This window comes from Salmo salar, chromosome ssa09, assembly GCF_905237065.1.
Source record: "Salmo salar chromosome ssa09, Ssal_v3.1, whole genome shotgun sequence".
NCBI classification, from domain to species: domain Eukaryota; kingdom Metazoa; phylum Chordata; class Actinopteri; order Salmoniformes; family Salmonidae; genus Salmo; species Salmo salar.
The window spans coordinates 137,870,727-137,896,622 of NC_059450.1; the positions used below are offsets into that span (position 1 = coordinate 137,870,727).

General features: G+C 43.1%; 1 protein-coding gene across 6 annotated transcripts in view; it reads right to left on the reverse strand.

Annotated features, from left to right (window-relative positions):
* Nucleotides 1-11,205: 11,205 nt before the first annotated feature.
* The window catches only part of LOC106613091 (CUE domain-containing protein 1), a 46,004-nt gene continuing 31,313 nt past the window's right edge, over nt 11,206-25,896 (reverse strand). For 4 of the 6 annotated variants that reach the window (XM_014215004.2, XM_045724685.1, XM_014215006.2 and 1 more), the window contains 9 exons: nt 23,140-23,777; nt 22,244-22,371; nt 21,112-21,238; nt 20,690-20,969; nt 20,299-20,370; nt 14,613-14,702; nt 14,371-14,464; nt 14,070-14,192; nt 11,206-13,914 (listed from right to left, as the gene is read on the reverse strand). In XM_014215004.2, the coding sequence (XP_014070479.1) occupies nt 13,914; nt 14,070-14,192; nt 14,371-14,464; nt 14,613-14,702; nt 20,299-20,370; nt 20,690-20,969; nt 21,112-21,238; nt 22,244-22,371; nt 23,140-23,445 (1,221 nt within the window). In that variant the 5' untranslated portion in view covers nt 23,446-23,777 and the 3' untranslated portion in view covers nt 11,206-13,913. The remainder of the gene's footprint in view (nt 13,915-14,069; nt 14,193-14,370; nt 14,465-14,612; nt 14,703-20,298; nt 20,371-20,689; nt 20,970-21,111; nt 21,239-22,243; nt 22,372-23,139; nt 23,778-25,896) is intronic. The other 2 variants (XM_014215007.2, XM_045724686.1) reach the window with 1 other exon arrangement.

Genomic DNA, 25,896 nt, shown 5'->3' on the forward strand with positions numbered 1-25,896 from the left:
TCAGTTTTTCACAATTCCTGACATTTAGTCCTAGTAAAAATTCCCTGTCAGTTAGGATCAACACTTTATTTTAGGAATGTGAAATGTCAGAATAATAGGAGAGAGAATGATTTATTTCAGCTTTTATTTCTTTCATTACATTCCCAGTGGGTCAGAAGTTTACATACACTCAATTAGTATTTGGTAGCATTGCCTTTAAATTGTTTAACTTGAGTCAAACGTTATGGGTAGCCTTCCACAAGCTTCCCACAATAAGTTGGGTGAATTTTGGCCCATTCCTCCTGACAGAGCTGGTGCAACTGAGTCAGGTTTGTAGGCCTCCTTGCTGGCACACGCTTTTTCAGTTCTGCCCACAAATTTTCTATAGGATTGAGGTCAGGGCTTTGTGATGGCCACTCCAATACCTTGACTTTGTTGTCCTTAAGCCATTTTGCCACAACTTTGGAAGTATGCTTGGGGTCATTGTCCATTTAGAAGACCAATTTGCGACTAAGCTTTACCCTCCTGACTGATGTCTTGAGATGTTGCTTCAATATATCCACCTAATTTTCCTACCTCATGGCGCCATCTATTTTGTGAAGTGCACCAGTCCCTCCTGCAGCAAAGCACCCCCACAACATGATGCTGCCACCCCTGTGCTTTACGGTTGGGATGGTGTTCTTTGGCTTGCAAGCCTCCCCCTTTTTCCTCCAAACGTAACGATAGTAATTATGGCCGAACAGTCATATTTTTGTTTCATCAGACCAGAGGACATTTCTCCAAAAAGTACAATCTTTGTCCCCATGTGCAGTTGTAAACCGTAGTCTGGCTTTTTATGGCGGTTTTGGAGCAGTGGCTTCTTCCTTGCTGAGTGGCCTTTCAGGTTATGTCGATATTGGACTCGTTTTACAGTGGATATAAATATTTTTGTACGTTTCCTCCAGCCTCTTCACAAGGTCCTTTGCTGTTGTTCTGGGATTGATTTGCACTTTTCGCACCAAAGAGCACGTCTCCTTCCTAAGCGTTATGACGGCTGCGTGGTCCCATGGTGTTTATACTTGCGTACTATTGTTTTTACAGATGAACGTGGTACCTTCAGGTGTTTACAAATTGCTCCCAAGGATGAATCAGACTTGTGGAGGTCTACAATTTTTTTTCTGAGGTCTTGGCTGATTTCTTTTGATTTTCCCATGATGTCAAGCAAAGAGGCACTGAGTTTGAAGGTAGGCCTTGAAATACATCTACAGGTACACCTCCAATTGACTCAAATGATGTCAATTAGAATATCAGAAGCTTCTAAAGCCATGACATAATTTTCTGGATATTTCCAAGCTGTTTAAAGGCACAGTCAACTTAGTGTATGTAAACTTCTGACCCACTGGAATTGTGATACAGTGAATTATAAGTGAAATAATCTGTCTGTAAACAATTGTTGGAAAAATTACTTGTGTAATGCACAAAGTAGATGTCCTAACTGACTTGCCAAAACTATAGTTTGTTAACAAGAAATTTGTGGAGTGGTTGAAAAACGAGTTTTAATGACTCCAACCTAAGTGTATGTAAACTTCCGACTTCAACTGTAACTAGGCAAATCAGTTAAGAACAAATTCTTATTTACAATGACTGCCTACCAAAAGGCATCCTTCGGGGACGTGGGCTGGAATTAAAAATAAATAAAAAATATATAAATATAGGACAAAACGCATCACGACAAGAGACAACACTACATAAAGAGAGACCTAAGACAACAACATAGCAAGGCAGCAACACATGACAACACACCATGGTTGCAACGCAACATGACAACAGCTGCACAAAACATGGTACAAACATTATTGGGCACAGACAAAGCACAAAGGGCAAGAAGGTAGAGACAACAATACATCACGCAAAGCAGCCATAAGTGTCAGGAAGAGTGTCCATGATTGAGTCTTTGAATGAAGACATGGAGATAAAACAGTCCAGTTTGAGTGTTGGTTGCAGCTCGTTCCAGTCGCTAGCTGCAGCAAACAAAAAATACGAGCGACCCAGGGATGTGTGTGCTTTGTGGACCTTTACACAGAATATGACTGGCAAAACAGGTGTTGTATGTGGAGAATGAGGGCTGCAGTAGATATCTCAGATAGGGGGGAGTGAGGCCTAAGAGGGTTTTATAAATAAGCATGAACCAGTGGGTCTTGTGACAGGTATACAGAGATTACCAGTTTACAGAGGAGTATAGAGTGCAGTGATGTGTCCTATAAGGAGCATTGGTGGCAAACCTGATGGCCGAATGGTAAAGAACATCTAGCCGCTTGAGAGCACCCTTACCTGCCGATCTATAAATGATGTCTCCGTAATCTAGCATGGGTAGGATAGTCATCTGAATCAGGGTTAGTTTGGCAATACACAGCTTTGGTGAAAAAGGAGCGATTACGATAGAGAAAACAAAGTCTAGATTTAACTTTAGCCTGCAACTTTGATATATGCTGAGAGAAGGACAGTGTACCATCTAGCCATACTCCCAAGTACTTGTATGAGGTAATCACACCTGTGGGGAGAGGGGCATTATTCTTACCAAACCACAAAACCTTTGTTTTGGAGGTGATCAGAACAAGGTTAAGGGTAGAGAAAGCTTGTTGGACACTGAGATATCTTTGTTGTAGAGCATTTAACACAAAATCTTGGGAGGGGCCAGCTGAGTATAAGACTGTATCATCTGCATATACATGGATAAGAGATCTTCCTACTGCCTGAGCTATGTTGGTGATGTAAATTGAGAAGAGCGTGGGGCCTAGGATTGAGCCTTGGGGTACTCCTTTGGTGACAGGCAGTGGCTGAGACAGCAGATATATTGACTTTATACACTGCACTCTTTGAGAGGTAGTTAGCAAACCAGGCCAAGGACCCCTAAGAGACACCAATGCTCCTTAGCTGGCCCACAAGAATGGAATGGTCTATCATATCAAAACCTTTGGCCAAGTCAATAAAAATAGCAGCACAACATTGCTTAGAATCAAGGGAAATGGTGACATCATTGAGGAACTTTAAGGTTGCAATGTCACATCCATAACCTGAGTGGAAACCAGATTGCATACCAGAGAGAATACTAGACATCAAGAAAGCCATTCAATTGATTATTGACAAGTTTTTCCAACACTTTTGATAAACAGGGCAAAATAGAAATAGGCCTATAACAGTTAGGATCAGCTTGATCGCCCTCTTTAAATAAAGGACGATCCATGGCTGCCTTCCCAGCAATGGGAACCTCCCCAGAAAGGAGTGACAGGTTAAAAAGGTTGGAGATATGCTTGGCGATGATCGGGGCAGCAACCTTAAAGAAGAGATTGTCTAAACCATCTGACCCAGATGTTTTTTGGGGGTCAAGTTTAAGGAGCTCCTTTAGCACCTCGGACTCAGTGATTGCCTGCAGGGAGAAACTTTGTAGCGGGGCAGGATAAAAAGAGGGAGAAGCATCGGGGATAGTCGCATTAGAAGGGGTGGGAGATGAGAAAATGTTGGACAGGCAAGGAGGCATGGCTGAGTCAAATAGGAATCCTGACATAATGAAGTGGTGATTTAAGAGCTCAGCCATGTGCTTCTTGTCAATAACAACCAGGTCATCATCATTAAGGGACATGGGCAGCTGTGAGGCGGAGGGTTATTCTCCAGGTCTTTAACCATTTCCCAGAACTTCTTTGGGTTAGACCCACAGAGAGAGAATGCTTAATGTGAGTCTGGAAGGAGAGTTTACAGTTTAACCAGACAACTAGGTATTTGTAGTTGTCCACATATTCTAAGTCAGAACCGTCCAAAGTAGTGATGCTAGTCGGGCGGGCGGATGCAGGCAGCGATCGATTAAAGAGCATGCATTTAGTTTTACGAGCATTTAAGAGCAGTTGGAGGCCACGGAAGGAGTGTTGTATGAAGCTCGTCTGGAGGTTTGTTAACACAGTGTCCAAAGAAGGGCCAGAAGTATACAGAATGGTGTCGTCTGCATAGAAGTGGATCAGAGAATCACCAGCAGCAAGAGCGACATCATTGATATATACAAAGAAGAGTCGGCCCGAGAATTGAACCCTGTGGCAACCCCATAGAGACTGCCAGAGGTCCGGACAACAGGCCCTCCGATTTGACACACTGAACTCTGTCTGAGAAGTAGTTGGTGAACCACGCGAGGCAGTCATTTGAGAAACCAAGGCTGTTGAGTCTGCCGATAAGAATGCGGTGATTGACAGAGTCGAAAGCCTTGGCCAGGTCGATGAAGACGGCTGCACAGTATTGTCTTTTATCGATAGCGGTTATGATATCATTTAGGACCATGAGCGTGGCTGAGGTGCACCAATGACCAGATCGGAAGCCAGATCGCATAGCGGATAAGGTACGGTGGGATTCGAAATGGTCGGTGATCTGTTTGTTAACTTGGATTTCGAAGACTTTAGAAAGGCAGGGCAGGATAGATATGGGTCTGTAACAGTTTGGGTCAAGAGTGTCCCCTCCTTTGAAGAGGGGGATGACAGCAGATTGCTTTATGCCATACAACTCTCCTTCTGTGGTCTCCAACTGCTCTTAAATACAAGTAAAACTAAATGCATGCTCTTCAACCGATTGCTGCCTGCACCTGCCCGCCTGTCCAGCATCACTACTCTGGATGGTTCTGACTTAGAATATGTGGACAACTACAAATACCTAGGTGTCTGGTTAGACTGTAAACTCTCCTTCCAGACTCACATCAAACATCTCCAATCCAAAGTTAAATCTAGAATTGGCTTCCAATTTCACAACAAAGCATCCTTCACTCACGCTGCCAAACATACCCTCGTGAAACTGACCATCCTACCGATCCTCGACTTCGGCGATGTCATTTACAAAATAGCCTCCAATACCCTACTCAACAAACTGGATGCAGTCTATCACAGTGCCATCCATTTTGTCACCAAAGCACCATATACTACTCACCACTGCGACCTGTACGCTCTCGTTGGCTGGCCCTCGCTTCATACTCGTCGCCAAACCCACTAGCTCCAGGTCATCTACAAGACCCTGCTTGGTAAAGTCCCCCCATATCTCCGCTCACTGGTCACCATAGCAGCACCCACCTGTAGCACGCACTCCAGCAGGTATATCTCTCTGGTCACCCCCAAAGCCAATTCCTCCTTTGGCCATCTCTCCTTCCAGTTCTCTGCTGCCAATGACTGGAATTAACTAAAAAAATCTCTGAAACTGGAAACACTCATCTCCCTCACTAGCTTTAAGCACCAGCTGTCAGAGCAGCTCACAGATCACTGCACCTGTACATAGCCCAACTATAATTCAGCCCAAACAACTACCTCTTCCCCTACTGTATTTATTTATTTTGCTCCTTTGCACCCCATTATTTATATTCTACTTTGCACTTTCTTCTACTACAAATCTACCATTCCAGTGTTTTACTTGCTATATTGTATTTACTTTGCCACCATGGCCTTTTTGCCTTTACCTCCCTTATCTCACCTCATTTGCTCACATTGTATATAGACTTATTTTTCTACTGTATTATTGACTGTATGTTTGTTTTTACTCCATGTGTAACTCTGTATTGTTGTATGTTGTCGAACTGCTTTGCTTTATCTTGGCCAGGTCGCAATTGTAAATGAGAACTTGTTCTCAAATTGCCTACCTGGTTAAATAAAGGTGAAATAAAAATTTTAAAAATCACGGTGTTGATCGGGAGAGCTTAGACAACAATGGGTAAATGGCGATGAATGGGCAGAGAGGGTCGGTTAGGTACGCACAGGACCTGAGTTCGAGGCTGGGGCCGACAGATAAACAAAAAGATGTACCGCGTTAGTGAATAGTCCAGCAGGCATCAGCTGTCTAGCCGAGTGATCATAGGGTCCAATGAGCAGCAATAGCTAAGTCAGGGAGCCGTTCAGTAGTCGCTACTAAGCTAAGCGAGCGGGAGACAACGGTGTTCAGAAAGCTAGCGGGCCGGGGCTTACGGATGGGTCTTAAGCGACATCGCAATGAAAAACCTGTTGAAACCACATCGGATGATTACGTCGGCAGACCAGTCGTGATGGATTGGTGGGGCTCCGTGTCAACAATAAAGGGTCCAGGCCAATTGGCAAAAGAGGTATTGTAGCACAAGAAGTTAGCTGGTATATGGGCCTATCTCGAGGCTAGCTCAAGGCTAACTGGTGCTTGCTTCAGGACAGAGGCATTAGCTAACAGTAGCCACTCGATTGCAGCTAGCTAGCTGCAATGATCCGGTGTAATGGTCCAGAGCTTGCGGCAGGAATCCGGTGGTGTGGTAGAGAAAAGTAGTATTGTCCGAGCTAAAGCTGGCTGGTGTCCGAGCTAAAGATGAAGACCGCTAGCCGTGGCTAACAAAGACTGATAGCTAGTAGCTAATTAGCTGGCTAGCTCCTGATGGAAGTTCCAGTTATAAGGAATAAAAATAGCAGATCCGTACCACATTGGGTGAGGCGGGTTGCAGGAAAGTATATTTAGTTCGTAGATAGAAAGTGAGATTAAAATATATACAAAAAAAACCTGACTATTTACACGGGATAAGACAAAGACATGTCCGACTGCTACGCCATCTTGAAATGAGATGCTACGCCATCTTGTAACATTCAGTCCCCATAAAGTAAAATATATCATTGTGATGTATTTTATATAAACAAAAATAAAAATAAAACATTTTCTTCTTGGCTTTCAAAATAGCATCAGACCAAATACTGCTCCCTCAGTTTTAGGTTGGATGGTGTCCTCAGGTCTCTGCTGTTTGTTTGCTAGAACACCCTCCGTAGAGCTTGGAATGGGACCTTACCATTCATAAAACAAGAATGTCACTATACCAACGATTGTTTATACTGAATCTAAAATTCCTTTCTGAATATAACAAGAAAGGAGTGTGCAAACGGTGCACTATGGTATGATCGTGGACTACAGGAAAAGGAGGGCTGAACACGCTCCCATTTACATCGATGGGGCTGTAGTGGAGCGGTTTGAGAGCTTCACGTTCCTTAGTGTCCACATCACCAACAAACAATCATGGTCCAAACACACCAAGACAGTTGTGAAGAGGGCACGACAACTCTATTCCCCCTCAGGAGACTGAAAAGATTTGGCATGGGTCCTCAGATCCTCAAAAAGTTATACAACTGCACCATTGAGAGCATCCTGACCGGTTGTATCACCGCATGGTATGGCAACTACTCGGCATTCGACTGTAAGGCGCTACAGAGGGTAGTGCGTACGACCCAGTACATCACTGGGGCCAAGCTTCCTGCCATCCAGGACTTCCATACTTGGCAGTGTCAGAGGAAGGCCCAAAAAATTGTCAGACTCCAGCCACCCAAGCGGTACCGGAGTCTAGGTCCAAAAGGCTCATTTACAGCTTCTACCCCCAAGCCGTTAGAATGCAGAACAATTGATCAAATGGCAACCTGGAGTATTTGCATTATTTATTATCTATGCATAGTCACTTTATCCCTACCTACAAAATAAGAACTTGTTCTTAACTGACTTGCCTAGTTAAATAAAAAGAGTGGTTTCGGGACAAGTCTCTTTTAAGTCCTTGAGTGGCCCAGCCAGAGCCCGGACTTGAAACCAATCAAACATCTCTGGAGAGACCTGAAAACAGCTGTGCATCAACGCTCCACATCCAATCTGACAGAGTTTAAGAGGAGCGTCATACCCAAGAAGACTCAAGGCTGTAATCGCTGCCAAAGGTGCTTCAACAAAGTACTGGGTAAAGGGTCTGAATTCTTATGTAAATGTGAGATCAGTTTTTTATTTTTAATACATTTGCAACAAAAAAAAGTTTATTTGTCATTATGGGGTATTTTTTTAAACTTCAGTTTAATTAGTAAATATTTTCTTAACTCTGCATTCTTTCTTAAAACTGCATTGTTGATTAAGGGCTTGTAAGTATTTCTCGGTAAGGTCTACACCTGTTGTATTCTGCGCATGTGACAAATAAAATTAGATTTAGTATCTATTCCCAAAATGTTTTGTCTTAGCTAGAAACATTTCACGTCAAATCTCGTTCACGAAAGTCCTAGGTCTTTCTTTCTCTTCAAAGAGATAGGCCTCATCAGGAACCTGATGTTGAGCGATAAGTCATTTTCACTGGTCAGTTGTGACAATCTTGTCTAAGGGATTGATAAACAACTTTAATGAGCAGAATCAGTTAATAAATCTTTACAAATGTCACACAATCACATCAGACAGGGTACAACACAATTTGATTATTTCAATAGCTATAAGAAACTTTCTTAAAGTGTACGAAAAATCTGATCCAGAAATCAATCTTGAGTACAACAATCACTTAAAGAACCTTTAACATATGTTGTGGGTAGAAACTGGCTTCTGACCTTGGCCTTCCAAAATATGACACAAACAAACATATTGAATCATTCAAATTCTGAAGTTCTTGAAATGTATATCAGTTTTGATAATGAGCAACGCTTTTCGGATGTTTGACCTACATTGACTGGTAGGATTAGCTACAGTCCTGTTCAGAAACAGATCTACAAAAATGCATGGAGGTTAGAGGCTATAGGGTTTGTTTATGGACAGGCCACACAGATCTCACTGAGTTCCATACGAAACTAAAAACCCTCAGGCCTGTGGTGGTAGTTTTTCAAAGTAACTATGGCATACATTCTTATAATAGGGTTATGAGCCATAGAAGATTGCATGCTCATGACTGCATTGTAAACAAGCATGTTGTCTGCTATTACTGGCCTCATCTCTATTCATGTACATTCATAATGAAGCATATCACCCTGTCTGGCACACATACAGTACAATAAAATAATCTGTACTTAGAAACATCAACAAAAAAATAATTAACCAAGCATTTGTGGTGCTGCATGTCTATTGGTCAGAAAAGGTTAAAACGTTAAAGTTTAAAATTATTTTTAGTATGCTCTTTTCCGTACAACAACTAGGCCTATATGCAGCTTTTTGGTCTATCGCACAGACCGGTCCAGTATGCATTTGAAATCATGTCTGGCCACCAACATGATATTTGAAGCTTCTAAAGAAATAAACTACCAGCCTAAATATACCTTTTCATATTCTTAACTGTGCTTTTACCAAGTCGCACAAATTGGAAATGGAAGAACAGTAAAAAGAAGAGGGGTGCTTCCCTGAGAGGATACCGTATCTACAAGTTTCTATGAGCAGTCATCAAACATCAAGCCATTTTGAAATCACATCACAAAACCATGCAGACAAGTGTTGCCCTCGACAGTGCAATAACAAAACTGCACTCATGTACAGATGTCAGTCAAAAGCCTGGAACTGAAGATACAAAAAAAAACATTTTCACTTCTCTCTTTTCTGAAAAGAACAAAACTAAGCAATAGACCAATGGAGTGCAAGCACTTGGTGACTTACTGATATCATGTAATGTTGTAATAGACAGACAAACCTGCTGACTGCTCAGTGGGTGAACTGTCACAGGCTTTTGTAAACAAACGTAACCTGCGTCTTATCAATGATGCTTTCTCAGCTACTGCAGATATGAGTTAGAATGTCTTCTATAGAAATAAATGAAAGCACTCCAGTATCATGGGGTGACATTTGAAACATTCTGGTACAGTAAGAGCTATATATATATCTCACTACCGTTCAAAAGTTTGGGGTCACTTATAAATGTCTTTGTTTTTGAAAGAAAAACAGTTTTTTTTTAGCACCGCTGAAAACTGTTGTCCTGATTAAAGAAGCAATAAAACTGTCCTTCTTTAGACTAGTTGAGTATCTGGAGCATCAGCATTTGTGGGTTCAATTACAGGCTCAAAATGTCCAGAAACAAAGCACTTTCTCCTGAAACTCGTCGGTCTATTCTTGTTCTGAGAAAGGAGGGCTATTCCATGTGAAAATTTCTAAGAAACTGAAAATCTTGTACAACGCTGTGTACTACTCCCTTCACAGAAGAGAGCAATCTGTCCCTAACCAGAATAGAAAGAGTGGGAGGCCCCGGTGCACAACTGAGCAAGAGGACAAGTACATCAGAATGTCTAGTTTGAGAAACAGGTGCCTCACAAGTCCTCAACTGGCTGGCCTTCTAGGCAGAGTTGCAAAGAAAAAGCCATATCTCAGACTGGCCAATAAAAATAAAAGATTAAGATGGGCAAAAGAACACAGATACTGGACAGAGGAACTCTGCCTAGAAGGCCAGCATCCCAGAGTCGCCTCTTCACTGTTGACATTGAGACTGGTATTTTGCGGGTATTATTTAATGAAGCTGCCAGTTGAGGACTAAAAATAAGGCGTCTGTTCCTCAAACTAGACACTAATGTACTTGTCCTCTTGCTCTGTTGTGCACCGGGGCCTCCCACTCTTTCTATTCTGGTTAGAGCCCGTTTGCACTGTTCTGTGAAGGGAGTAGTACACAGCGTTGTACGAGATATTCAGCTTCTTGGCAATTTCTCGAATGGAATAGCCTTCATTTCTCAGAACAAGAATAGACTGACAAGTTTCAGAAGAAAGTTATTTTGTTTCTGGCTATTTTGAGCCTGTAATCAAACCCACAAATGCTGACGCTCCAGATAATCAACTAGTCTAAAGGCCAGTTTTATTGCTTCTTTAATTAGAACAACAGTTTTCAGCTGTGCTAACATAATTGGAAAAAGGGTTTTCTAATGATCAATTAGCCTTTTAAAATGATAAACTTGGATTAGCTAACACAACGTGCCATTGGAACACAGGAGTGACGGTTGCTGATAATGGGCCTCTGTACACCTATGTAGATATTCCATTAAAAATCAGCCGTTTCCAGCTACAATAGTCATTTACAACATTAACAATGTCTACACTGTATTTCTGATCTGTTTGATGTTATTTTAAAATGGACAAAAAATGTGCTTTTCTTTCAAAAACAAGGACATTTCTAAGTCACTCCAAACTTTTGAACGGTAGTATATATTACAAAACCCCATTTGAAATACCTATATGAATATGAATGTGAATCACAGGAGGTTGGTGGCACCTTAATTGGGGAGGACGGGCTTGTGGTAATGGCTGGAGCGGAATCAGTTTAATGGTATCCAACACGTGATTTCTATGTGTTTGATGCCATTCCAATCGCTCCATTCCAGCCATTATTATGAGCCATCCTCCCCTCAGCAGCCTCCACTGATGTGAATAGCATGACAGTAACAATGAAGTCTGGATAGTCTGATAGCAGTTTGAGTAAGCTGGATAATGGCGCCCCCTATCTGCCGCTCAATAACAGTATAAAAGAGTGGGTGACATTATGGCAAATCTTTTTCATTATGGCAAGGGCAATAAACACATTTTATTGGCAAACATGTTCAGAGAGTTTGTGAAGACCTATATGAGAAAAATGCTGAGAGCAAAACTAACAAACAAGAAAATGATAACAGACAGAAATTGTCAATGGGGGAAAATTCCAAACCCAATCCATTACATCAAGACTTCAAAAAGCCAATCCATTACAAACCCAATCCATTACATCAAGACTTCAAAAAGCCAATCCATTACATCAAGACTTCAAAAAGCCAATCCATTCCAAACCCAATCCATTACATCAAGACTTCAAAAAGCCAATCCATTCCAAACCCAATCCATTACATCAAGACTTCAAAAAGCCAATCCATTACATCAAGACTTCAAAAAGCCAATCCATTCCAAACCCAATCCATTACATCAAGACTTCAAAAAGCCAATCCATTACAAACCCAATCCATTACATCAAGACTTCAAAAAGCCAATCCATTACAAACCCAATCCATTACATCAAGACTTCAAAAAGCCAATCCATTACAAACCCAATCCATTACATCAAGACTTCAAAAAGCCAATCCATTCCAAACCCAATCCATTACATCAAGACTTCAAAAAGCCAATCCATTCCAAACCCAATCCATTACATCAAGACTTCAAAAAGCCAATCCATTACAAAGCCAATCCATTACATCAAGACTTCAAAAAGCCAATCCATTCCAAACCCAATCCATTACATCAAGACTTCAAAAAGCCAATCCATTCCAAACCCAATCCATTACATCAAGACTTCAAAAAGCCAATCCATTACAAACCCAATCCATTACATCAAGACTTCAAAAAGCCAATCCATTACAAACCCAATCCATTACATCAAGACTTCAAAAAGAACACTGAAAGGGTCGATTTCAGCCTCCCTTCACACAATCAATACTTGTACATACAAAACTTTCTCTGTATGTTTACCAAACATACCTTTCTCCTTATATACAACACATGACCTATCACCAAGAAGGTAGAGTGGATGAATTGGTGTTCCAATTCCTCACCCTTCTCCCTAAAGTGTGCACTTGGCTTGCTCACTTTTATGCATCAATTTTAAAACATAGAATTTTTAGAAGCATAGTGGTGAGAGTTGCCACCATATTTCCTACACCAGTCTGTCTCTTCCTTTTTAACGATCGTGAGCAAAGAGCATCCTTCAGGGAGAAGGCTTCAGAATAAGACAGTAATCATTTCCAATAGTTGGGAAAGTGACGGATCAATGTGAAACCTTGCGAATCAGATAGTGGCTCAAAGGGTTGACTTTAAATCTAGCTCGACTGTCTGTTGAAACTCATATCACAGCGCTGGGTCATCATCAGCCTTCTCCTCTTTTCTACCGATACACCCAACAGCATCTAATCAAGATCAATGCCAGTCCTCACCTCACAGAGGCTTCATCCATATCATGTTCTGCTCTCTCCATACCCAACACTTCCCATTACAAACGGTTCATTTCCCATTACACCACATAACAAAAAACACATGTTTATCAACAATGTGCACAGATCACTGGCATATTTATTTATCAAATATTTCTACTAGTTATATTATTGTGTACTCATTAATAACACGAATTCAGCAATATGCACCCCTCCTTACTCTCAATGAGATAGGGTTAGTATATAAATGTTGTATTGAAAAAGACATGAGAATAGTGAGATATGGCAGTCAGTTAGCTTGAGGGATATTTCAGTTCGCATGAAATCTTAAGTTTGTCAGAGTTCCTGAAATGGGATTAAAGGTTACACTTGGCATTTAGTTACACATTGACATAACAATATGGGATGAAATATGACCCGCTTGGAACAAGTGACCCTTTTGGCAGGTTTGAATGCCTCTTTGATATAGGAGGGTGCAGCAGAAGGGTTTGTTGACATTTGAGCAGGGCAACTTGAATAACAACCCCTTGACTGACACACACAGGTCTCTGATGATATCATCTCCTGTCAAATTGCTCCGAGGCAAATCCAGATTTACAAGGGGGAGTCAACTGTAATGTTAGAGTCTCTGTTTACAAGTTGTTTCTATGTCCTGAACTTTCAGGAAACATGAGATTGAACTTGGATTGAGCTGTGATTCTAGTTGAGATGTTGTTTAAAAACTCGCCACATCATCACTGCTTACTGTCTGTTTAAAACTGTGACCAAATGGGCATAGCAACACATGGGTACTGGGAGTGAACATGGTTTATTATGGGACATTTCAGAGGTGCTTGTGCACACTTTGGCTCTAGAGTGACCTACCCCAGCCATATCAAAGAGATTAGACTGGTAACACTAGATGAGTCCATATGTTAAGATCACCACCAGCAAGGCTGCCAAGCATTCTGCAATGGGGATTAAAGGGAGCTGATACAACAACAAAAAAAGAACTGTCAAAAGACTAATGCATCTGCCCTTTACATATGAAATCATATATTAATGAAGAGTTATAATACAGAGATTATAATGGTAATCCAATGCGGTTATGAACAGTCAGAGTTTAGGATAGGTGGTAGCAGTCTGCTTCCTCTCCTCCTGGGCGAGGGGGTGGTCCCAGGTCACTTCTGGGCCTGGGATTGGCTGGTCTGTGTTAGGGGAGGGAGGAGCCAAAGTATTGGGCGGCCACCAGCCATGGGTCATTCTGCTGTCACCATGGAAACCCTGATGTGGTGCAGCCTTGAGGAATCTGAAATGGAGGTGACATGTTTGTCAGATTACAGCCAAAAGGCCCATCTATAAACAAAGGATGTAAGTCAACAATAATGTTTGATTAGAGCGGTTATAGTAGTTACACAGAGTAAAGTGATACAATTTCCAACAGGGAAGGAGACAGGTTTTCACCATGACAAAGGCTCCTTGTGTGGCACATCGTCTTCCTGAGTGTCTGATCTTCTGGGCTGGCCATCTTCTGGGCTTCCCTCCACATCCTCCAGGAGGTTGGCTGTGGAGTTGGCTGTGCCCAGTCTTAGAGGGGATATGGTCAAGGGAAACACCTAAAGGCCTGGATATTGATACATATGCATCTGTATTATACAATATGTGGTACTTGAACATTGAGTTCTATAAAAAACCATCACTGCAAAAACAAAACCCATCCAATGTTTCTGATTGGAAATGAATATCGACTGGCAATGAAGGATACGACTGGTGCTTCAGGAGCGTTCTTCTTTTTAACTTTCTTCTCTTTGTCTTGTCAGAGAATGATCTGGCGATTTCAAACAGCTTCTTTCTTGTTGCTAGGTGGGAGAGAAGACAACCGTATCGGGGGGGTTTTGCATAAGTATGCTGTTCTAGTGATTGAGTTTGTTAACTGGCCATTGCCAGAGAGAGACAGGGGATGGTAATCATGTGTATTGAGTGGCCTGCTGGTAGAGGATGCCTTACATTTGCCCATGTGTTTGAGTTTGTCTCTGAACATGGCGTCATCTGACACAGCAGTACAAGCCTCCATCGACCTCGAAGCACAGTGCTCTCCTGGAAACAAAGAAATTAGTTGTAAAAGACAAACATAGGCATATTATGCACACACACACACAATCACACAAGAAAAGACTAACGCAGTAACACACATATAATAATGAACCTGAGTAGTGAACAAACAATCTACTTCAACCATTTTGGTAAAGTCTTAATTGGTGACTACAGCCGTCATTAAATATTCTATGGGCACTTTAAGACTTCTTTTTTTTTATTACTATAGAACAAAGATAAATGATATAAATGTATATGTGTATGTACAGCACCAGTCAAAAGTTTAGACACACAAACTCTGTAGTAACCAGAACTGACTGCCCTTGACCAGCACAAAAACATCCTGTGGCGTACTGCATTAGCATCGAATAGCCCCCGTGACATGCAACTTTTCAGGGAAGTTAGGAACCAATATACACAGGCAGTTAGGAAAGCAAAGGCTTGCTTTTCCAAGCAGAAATTTGCATCCTGTAGCACAAACTCCAAAAAGTTCTGGGACACTGTAAAGTCCATGGAGAATAAGTGTACCTCCTCCCAGCTGCCCACTGCACTGAGGATAGGAGACACTGTCACCACTGATAAATCTATGATAATCGAGAATTTCAATAAGCATTTTTCTACGGCTGGCCATGCTTTCCACCTGGCTACCCCAACCCCGGTCAACAGCTCTGCACCCCCCACAGCAACTTGCCCAAGACTCCCCCCATTTCTCCTTCACCCAAATCCAGATAGCTGATGTTCTGAAAGAGCTGCAAAATCTGGATCCCTACATATCAGCCGTGCTAGACAATCTGGACCCTCTCTTTCTAAAATGATCCGCCGCAATTGTTGCAACCTCTATTACTAGCCTGTTCAACCTCTCTTTTGTATTTTTTGAGATCCACCAAAGATTGGAAAGCTGCCACAGTCATGCCCCTCTTCAAAGGGGGAGACTCTCTAGACCCAAACTCTTACAGACCTATATCAATCCTACCCTGCCTTTCTAAAGTCTTCGAAAGCCAAGTTAACAAACAGATCACAGACCATTTAGAATCCCACCGCACCTTCTCTGCTATGCAATCTAGTTTCCGAGCTGGTCATGGGTGCACCTCAGCCACACTCAAGGTCCTAAACGATATCATAACCGCCATTGATAAAAGACAATACTGTGCAGCCGTCTTCATCGACCTGGCCAAGGCTTTCGACTCTGTCAATCACCGCATTCTTATCGGCAGATGCAACAGTCTTGGTTTCTCAAATGACTGCCTCCCCTGGTTCACCAACTACTTCTCAGACAGAGTTCAGTGTGTCAAATCAGAGGGCCTGTTGTCAGGATCTCTGGCTGTCTCTATGGGGGTGCCACAGGGTTCAATTCTCGGGCCGACTCTTTTCTCTGTATACATCAATGATGTTGCTCTTGCTGCTGGTGATTCTCTGATCCACCTCTATGCAGACGACACCATTCTGTATACTTCTGGCCCTTCTTTGGACACTGTGTTAACAAACCTCCAAACGAGCTTCAATGTCATACAACACTCCTTCCGTGGCCTCCAACTGCTCTTAAATGCAAGCAAAACTAAATGCATGCTCTTCAACCGATCGCTGCCCGCACCAGCTCGCCCATCTAGCATCACTACTCTGGACGGTTATGACTTAGAATATGTGGACAACTACAAATACCTAGGTGTCTGGTTAGACTGTAAACTCTCCTTCCAGACTCATATTAAGCATCTCCAATCCAAAATTAAATCTAGAACCGGCTTCCTTTTTCGCAACAAAGCATCCTCCACTCATGCAGCCAAACATACCCTCGTACTGATCCTTGACTTCGGCGATGTCATTTACAAAATAGCCTCCAACACTCTACTCAGCAAATTGGAAGTAGTCTATCACAGTGCCATCCGTTTTGTCACCAAAGCCCCATATACTACCCACCACTGCGACCTGTATGCTCTCGTTGGCTGGCCCTCGCTTCATATTTGTCGCCAAACAAACTGGCTCCAGGTCATCTATAAGTCTTTGCTAGGTAAAGCCCCGCCTTATCTCAGCTCACTGGTCACCATAGCAGCACCCACCTGTAGCACCGCTCCAGCAGGTATATTTCACTGGTCACCCCCAAAGCCATCTCCTAATTGGCTGCCTTTCCTTCCAGTTCTCTGCTGCCAATGACTGGAACGAATTGCATAGTACGGCCATTGCAATTTATTGCCCTGGCCACATCTGCAGTCTTCATGCCTTCTTGCAGCATGCCTAAGGCATCGTCACAAAGATGAGCAGGGACCCTGGGCATCTTTCTTTTGGTGTTTTTCAAAGTCAGTAGAAAGGCCTCTTTAGTGTCCTAAGTTATCATAACTGTGACCTTAATTGCCTACCGTCTGTAAGCTGTTAGTGTCTTAACGACCGTTCCACAGGTGCATGTTCATGAATTGTTTATGATTCATTGAACAAGCATGGGAAAGAGTGTTTAAACCCTGTACAATGAAGATCTGTGAAGTTATTTGGATTTTTACGAATTATCTTTGAAAGACAGGGTCCTGAAAAAGGGGCGTTTCTTTTTTTGCTAAGTTTATAGATATATTACATTGATGGAAGCTACAACCACACCAGCCGCAATATTAAAGATGATCTACACCCCCAAAAAACTATTTCAAAAATAAATAAGACATAAATTATATCAAAGAATGATAGTAAAAAGCTCTGGAGTACCTTAAATGAAATTCTAGGCAAAAAAAGCAAACTCAGCTTTATCCTTCACTGACGCAGATGGCTTGTTCATAACAAAACCCTTTGATATTGCCAACCACTTTAAGAACTTTTTTGTTGACAAGATTTGCAAATTTAGGCATGTTACGGTGACCGTATTACCACCACACCGGCGGTCACGAGTCATGACGGCAGTCAAATACCACATGACCGCTTCATCGCGGTAATTAGGCTTCTCCAAGCTCTGATGCTGCTGGTCATTAGTAGCCTACCAAACTTGCTAACTGCCTGGTACTCAGCACTCTATTGTCCCTCTAATCACTCTGACATCAACGCAAATGTAATAGAAAATCTAATCAAACACTTACTGAGAGCCCATGAGTTCACGCAACATTTCTATAGGCTATGCAGAAAACAGAGTTTTGATGGCCTCTATTTAAAAGAGAAGGATCCCATCAGCTTTCTATAGGCTAGGCCTACTATACAGTGCATTCGGAAAGTATTCAGACCCCTTGACTGTTTCCACATTTTGTTACGTTAAAGTCTTATTCTGAAATGGATAACATATTCTATTCCCCCTCAATCTACACACAATAACCCATAATGACAAAGCAAAAACAGGTTTTTAGAAATCTTTGCAAATTTATTACAAATATAAAATGAAAATATAGCATAATATAGCATATATTTGCATAAGTATTCAGACCCTTTACTTTTTTTGGTACATTGTTCAATTTCCTTTGGCAGCGATTACAGCATTGTTGGGTATGACAGCACAAGCTTGGCACACCTGTATTTGGGGAGTTTCTCCCATTCTTCTCTGCAGATCCTCTCAAGCTCTGTCAGGTTGGACGGGGAGAGTCGCTGCACAGCTATTTTCAGGTCTCTCCAGGGATGTTCGATCGGGTTCAAGTCCGGGCTTTGGCTGGGCCACTCAAGGACATTCAGAGACTTGTCCCGAAGCCACTCCTGCGTTGTCTTGGCTGTGTGCTTAGGGTCGTTGTCCTGTTGGAAGGTGAACCTTCACCCCAGTCTGAGGTCCTGAGTGCTCTGGAGCAGGTTTTCATCAAGGATCTCTCTGTACTTTGTTCTGTTCATCTTTCCCTCGATCCTGACTAGTCTCCCAGTTTCTGCCGCTGAAAAACAATCTTGTTTCTCATGGTCAAAGAGTCTTCTAGGTGCCTTTTGGCAGACTCCAAGCGGGCTGTCATGTGCCTTTTACTGAGGAGTGGCTTCCGTCTAGCCACTCTACCATAAAGGCATGATTGGTGGAGTGCTGCAGTGATGGTTGTCCTTCTGGAAGGTTCTCCCATCTCCAGGAGGGCCTCTAGAGCTCTGTCAGAGTGACCATCGGGTTCTTGGTCACCTCCCTGACCAAGTCCCTTCTAACCCGATTGCTCAGTTTGGCCGGGAAGCCAGCTCTAAGAAGAGTCTTGGTGGTACTAAACTTCTTCCATTTAAGAACAATGAAGCCCACTGTGTTCTTGGGGACCTTCAATGCTGCAGACCTTGTTTGGTACTCTTCCCCAGATCTGTGCCTCGACACAATCCTGTCTTTGAGCTCTATGGACAATTCCTTCAACCTCATGGCTTGGATTTTGCTCTGACATGCACTGTCAACTGTGGGACCTTATATAGACAGGTGTGTGCCTTTCCAAATCATGCCCAATCAATTGAATTTACCACAGGTGGACTCTAATCAAGTTGTAGAAACATCAAGGATGATTAATGGAAACAGGGTGCACCTGAGCTCAATTTCGAGTCTCATAGCAAAGGGTCTGAATACTGATGTAAATAAGGGATCTGTTTTTTATTACTAATACATTTGCAAACATTTCTAAAAAACTGTTTTCGCTTCATCATTATCGGGTATTGTGTGTAGATTGTTGAGGATTATTATATTTTTATTCCATTTTAGAATAAGTCTAACGTAACAAAATTTGGAAAAAGTCAAGGGGTCTGAATACTTTCACGAAGGCACTGTATATGCTCAGTGGCTGCTAAAATGGGAAGAGGTCTGTCCATGATAAGACGCTGCTCTGTTTTCATCTAAATCAATGTACACGGAGGGCAAATGTACACGGAGGGCAAATGTCAGTGGTATATATGTCAATCTCTACTGGCTCAAAGTTGACTGCATCACTATTGTCTTTGTTAATGGGCTAAAGGTAACAAACTATCTGTTCAAACAGTTGGACACTCATTGGTACAACACAAGACATGTAACCAGAGGTCTCTTCACAGTCCCCAGGTCCAGAACAGAGGCTGGGAAACACACAGTATTAAATAGAGCCATGATTACATGGAACTCTGCGCCATCCCAGGTAACTCAAGCTAGCAATAAAAACAGATTTAAAAAAATACAACTGATAAAAGAAAAACTTGCAGCACGACAGGGACTTTTAAGAGACTTTAAAAAAATGTAAATATATATTTTGTATTGTATTATCAAAGCAAAATCAAATCAAATGTTATTTGTCACATGCGCCGAATACAACAGGTTACCGTGAAATGCATACTTACAAGCCCTTAACCAACAATGCAGTTTTAAGAAAAATAAGAGTTAAGAAAATATTTACTAAATAAACTAAAAGTAAAATATAAATAAATAAAATAACAAAATGATGTAATGTATATTATTTGTTGAGTTTTGTTTCCTGGCAGCGGATATTTGGGGATCCTAATAAAATACTAAACGAATCACTCCAGAGAAAGCCATTTATCGTGTCAACAACTACTTGGAGAAGCATTCACCATACCCAGTGGTAGCGAGCGATAAATATAGGTGGCTAGATATTGGACGTGATCAAATTAAACCCCAAGTCATTGATATGAGTAGGGCTATTGGGTGTTTGAATAAGAATGCGCGCCACACACACACACACACACACACACACACACACACACACACACCTACCTGCTGTGGAATTCTCCATGTAAGCGGATGAATGATTGGACTTGGATTTCTTTGATTCGTACTTCAAGCGATCTAAAACAGAGAGAGCTGGATGTTATGACGCAATATGGGGACACATAGCAGCATCTAATCTATTATTAAGAAACCTTTATGAAAGTGGGACATGGTTCCCAAATTGAAACTTTTGTAGGATGAAGCATCATGAGATACACAAGGGACTTTGCAACTAGCATAGCATGAAAGAGAGAAGAGCATTAACAGTATCTGTCTCGCTCCGTAGAAAGCATAAACTTGACTACTGTACTAGCCTACTGTGTCCTGAACATGTATTCTGTGTGTTAAAGTATATCATGCACATGACCATGTATGCCCATCTGTGCATGACACACACCTCTCTCCAGGGCGACGAGGAACTCGCGGTTGCGCTGCAGCTCCCTCATGAACTCCTCGTTCTGGAGGAACAGAGCGATGCGTTCATCATCCAGGTACTGTTTCAGTTTACGCTCCTGCTCCGTGCCTACCCCTGCCATGCCCCCGGGAACGCCTGGCCCTCCAGGTGCCCCTAGGGCTCCACCAGTCCCTGGCTTGGAGACACCTCCCTGGGTTGTCTGCTGGGCAATGGAGGACAGAGAGGAGGAGGAAGAAGGCTGGGACAGACTGCTCTGTGAGCCCTAGAGGAGGAGAGATGGAGAAAGAGAGTTTGAATTTAGTTGCTATTGATTTCTGTAAGCAGGATGTCGCCCTGCTGTTAATGATAATGTCATACTGCCAATGTATTTTTTGTGTGTGGTTTTCTTTACATCCACTGTGTACCTGTATACTTTCTAGTTGCTGTGGCAGGATCCGCAGGAAATCATCTGGCAGGTTGCCAAGCAACGGTGGATTCCAGTTCCTGTAGCTGCGGACCTGCCGGTGACCTGGAGGGAGCTGGGCCTCAAACCTAGGTCAGACAAGGGTCAAAAGGTTAGGGTCAGACTAGAGAGAGATTCATATGCCATGTCACACTAGAACTAAACTAAATGCACACATCATACATTGTGTACTGATGCTGTGAAAAGTAAGCAATGCATGAAAACACAAATAATAATTAATGTCTGTTTGTCTTCACAATAAAATCCCCTTTGAGCAGCAGTCACCACATTTAACACACCACTTTGTACAGTCCAAAAAGTCAATTACTGTGAATCTCTCAGCTGGTGGTGTGAAGCAAAACAAATGTGGACATGGTCTTGAATCATAAATCATGGACAATAGGGCTTGAAGCAAATTCAATTCCATGGATTTTTGTTATTAACTGGTCCAGTGACACATACACACACACACACACACACACACACACACACACACACACACACACACACACACACACCCTTGAGACAGCATTGCACAGTTCTTAAAATGGCCACCAGGTGGAACCTTGACTAACTATAACAGCATGTGGTCGGCTGTGCTATCCACAGGCCCGAGCATATAAATTCCAGGGCCCCATAGGACCACTTCCTCTGTTCCTCTGGGCTTTATAGAGTACAGGCTAGAGGATTGCATGCAAACAAAAGGTCCTGTCGGGATTTTTAAAACATGCATCCTTCCTTCCTTCCTCCCTTTCATAAAGTAATCAGTGTTCATGTTCCAGATGCACATATTCTATACAGGATTAAAGAATTACCATAGACAGATGACTGATAGGTTAAACTCTTCTCTGGTTATTTTGTAGATCTGTTGAACTGTATAGTACAGAGGAGGCTGGTGGGAGCATGTATAGGGAGCATATATAGGAGGAAGGGCTCATTGTAATGGCTGGAATGGAATAAATGGAATGGTACCAAACATGTCAAACACATGGAAACAATGTGTTTGACTCCATTCTTTCCATTCCAGCCATGACAATGATCCTGTTCACCTATAGCTCTTCCCACCAGCCTCCTCTGATAGTATGACAATTTACCTGGGTGGAGGAGTGGGCGGGGCCTCGGGGTACTTCCTGTCGTAGATGTGCATGTCATAAGTGGGCGGTGAGTAGACGGGGGGAGGTTCCTCGTCGGAACTGTCCGGTTCTAACGTCCTCTCCAGAATCTGGCCCGGGGAATGGAGGAGACCAAGAGAAAGAGAGAATATGTCCTTGGTCAATAACGTTAATACACGTTTACCCATTCAAATCAGTCATGTCAGTAAGATAAATTATTTCAGTTTTATGAGAGAAGCTGGTTGCGGGGGTTAGTGTCTGGTAAGGTAACTGGAGCACACAAAACAGCACTACTTTACTATTTATAATGTAGTGAGACGACATGGGTTGCAGTTCCTTATTTTTTATGTGTGGTACTGATACACAATGTATTATTTATTATTGACTAAAACCTAGACTACAACAAGAACAGGAGGGGAGAGAGAGACGAATTCCGTCTGGCCCCGCGACCTTGCCAATGTTAACCTGTTTAAAAAGGTCACAATTGGCCCAGCGTCGTCTGGCCAAACCCTCCCCTAACCCGGACGATGCTGTGCCAATTGTGCGCCGCCCTATGGGACTCCCGATCCCGTCTGCAGTGACGCCTCTAGCACTGCGATGCCTCAGACCGCTGCGCCACTCGGGAAACCCGTGTGAGTAAGACCTTTAAACAGGTTAACATTCGCAAGGTTGCTGGGCCAGACAGAATAACAGGAAGCGTACTCGGAGCATGCACTGACCAGCTGGCAAGGGTCTTCACTACGGCATCTCAAGATGGACAAACAGTACTATTGCTGCTTTTTTCTAGTTTAAGCAAAGATATTTTAAGGGCTTACGCGAGCAAACTTGTTCGGTTCGCCTAGCAAAACATGTGGAAGCCTTGACCTGCACTAACTGACCTCTGGTGGGATGCTATCATCGGAGTCAGAGCTGTCATCTGATCCCTCGCCGTCGATGCTCATCTGGAGGAGCTGGTCGATGGTGGCGTCCACCGCCCCGTTGTTGGAGCGCAGGACGCACTCGATGACCTCGTAATCCATGGTGGGGAACATGATCTTGAAGTCCTCCATGGCCTGGTTGAACTCCAGGCGCCGCACCTGTCGGTTAGGCCGGCTGTTGTTGAGCTCTCCTGGGGTAGAACCACCACCACCTCCCCCTCCACCGGAGCCTCCATTATTGTTGCTTCGCCTGAACAGGCTGGTCATCCTGCTGCCTTGACTGGTGCTACCACCTATGGGTCAGGAGGGCACCTTGACACTCACCTCGTACCCTCACTCCTCTTTCTCACCCTCTTTCAATCTGCTCCCGTCTGATTGTGTTTATCCTGACTCACCGTCTCATCATACCACCGCATGGATGGCAGTCCTCTGAATGGAGCAGGAGAGTCCAATGCTCTTTCTTTTTCTCAGCTTGTTATTCAGCTGCATCCAACACGCCTGGCTGTAGCGAAGAGGGTCCTTAGTTTGTGTCCACTCCTCCGTCCCGTCACAAGTTTCTGGTACGGGGACCGGAATCTCTGGTCCAAAACAGTCAATGCCTGAGAGGGAGATAAGGAGGGAGATTAGCAAAAGTTAACATATCTGTAATACGCACAGTTGATTTTTCCTTTAACAAGCACCTAGGCTCTACACAGAAGCAAACACCTAGGCTCTACTGAGAATAAATCACTTAGGCTCTACTGGGAATAAATCACCTAGGCTCTACACAGAAGCAAACACCTAGGCTCTACTGGGAATAAATCACCTAGGCTCTACTGGGAATAAATCACCGAGGCTCTACTGGGAATAAATCACATAGGCTCTACTGGGAATAAATCACCTAGGCTCTACTGGGAATAAATCACCTAGGCTCTACTGGGAATAAATCACCTAGGCTCTACACAGAAGCAAACACCTAGGCTCTACACGGGAATAAATCACCTAGGCTCTACTGGGAATAAATCACCTAGGCTCTACTGGGAATAAATCACCTAGGCTCTACTGGCAATAAATCACCTAGGCTCTACTGGGAATAAATCACCTAGGCTCTACTGGGAATAAATCACCGAGGCTCTACTGGGAATAAATCACCGAGGCTCTACTGGGAATAAATCACCTAGGCTCTACTGGGAATAAATCACCTAGGCTCTACTGGGAATAAATCACCTAGGCTCTACACAGAAGCAAACACCTAGGCTCTACACGGGAATAAATCACCTAGGCTCTACTGGGAATAAATCACCTAGGCTCTACTGGGAATAAATCACCTAGGCTCTACTGGGAATAAATCACCTAGGCTCTACTGGGAATAAATCACCTAGGCTCTACTGGGAATAAATCACCTAGGCTCTACTGGGAATAAATCACCTAGGCTCTACTGGGAATAAATCACCTAGGCTCTACACAGAAGCAAACACCTGGGCTCTACTGAGAATAAATCAGCTAGGCTCTACACAGAAGCAAACACCTAGGCTCCACTGGGAATAAATCACCTAGGCTCTACACGGGAATAAATCACCTAGGCTCTACACAGAAGCAAACACCTAGACTCTACTGGGAATAAATCACCTAGGCTCTACTGGGAATAAATCACCTAGGCTCTACACAGAAGCAAACACCTAGGCTCTACACAGAAGCAAACACCTAGGCTCTACACAGAAGCAAACACCTAGGCTCTACACAGAAGCAAACACCTAGGCTCTACACAGAAGCAAACACCTAGGCTCTACTGGGAATAAATCACAGAGGCTCTACTGGGAATAAATCAGAGGCTCTACTGAGAATAAATCACCTAGGCTCTACACAGAAGCAAACACCTAGGCTCTACTGGGAATAAATCACCTAGGCTCTACACAGAAGCAAACACCTAGGCTCTACTGGGAATAAATCCCCTAGGCTCTACTGGGAATAAATCACCTAGGCTCTACTGGGAATAAATCACCTAGGCTCTACTGGGAATAAATCACCTAGGCTCTACTGGGAATAAATCACCTAGGCTCTACTGGGAATAAATCACCTAGGCTCTACTGGGAATAAAGCACCTAGCTCAATTGAAATACAATTGGGAAAACTGACATGGTTTGACAAGATTTTACATGGCCTTGTCTGAGATGGTGTCTCAGGGCGAAAGATGGACAGTGTCCCCACTCCACCTTTCTGCTCAACCTTGCCAGGCTCCTGTGTTACCATGGCAACCCAAATAACATCTGTAGACTAAACAGTTGGCATTTGAATGAAAAGGTGAAACTTTACATGCCAGCACTGTAGGGGAATTCCATATTTTGAATCACATTATAGGCCTATATTCCAACTCACCAACAAGACTACAAGGCCAAGATGTACAGTTGCAGAGTGCATCTCTTTCCAGTTTCTTGTAAAACAAAGCCTGTTTCTTAATCTCAGAGCCAAGTTAGTGCCATAGAGGGACAAACGTCCTGCCAACTAGGCCTGAAGGAGGAACCCAAATATTGCCCTACACACGTCCAGTCCAGAGAAAGTAGGATGGATGGCCAAGCTGCTGCTAACAGACGCCCTTAATCCATGGGCCAAGCACCATCCACACACACACACACACACACACACACACACCACAAATCTATACAACAAGCACAAACTGGTGCCCAGCTTAACCCCCAGTTTACCTTGGACGACTTCAGGCCATGGCAAATTAGTCTAATG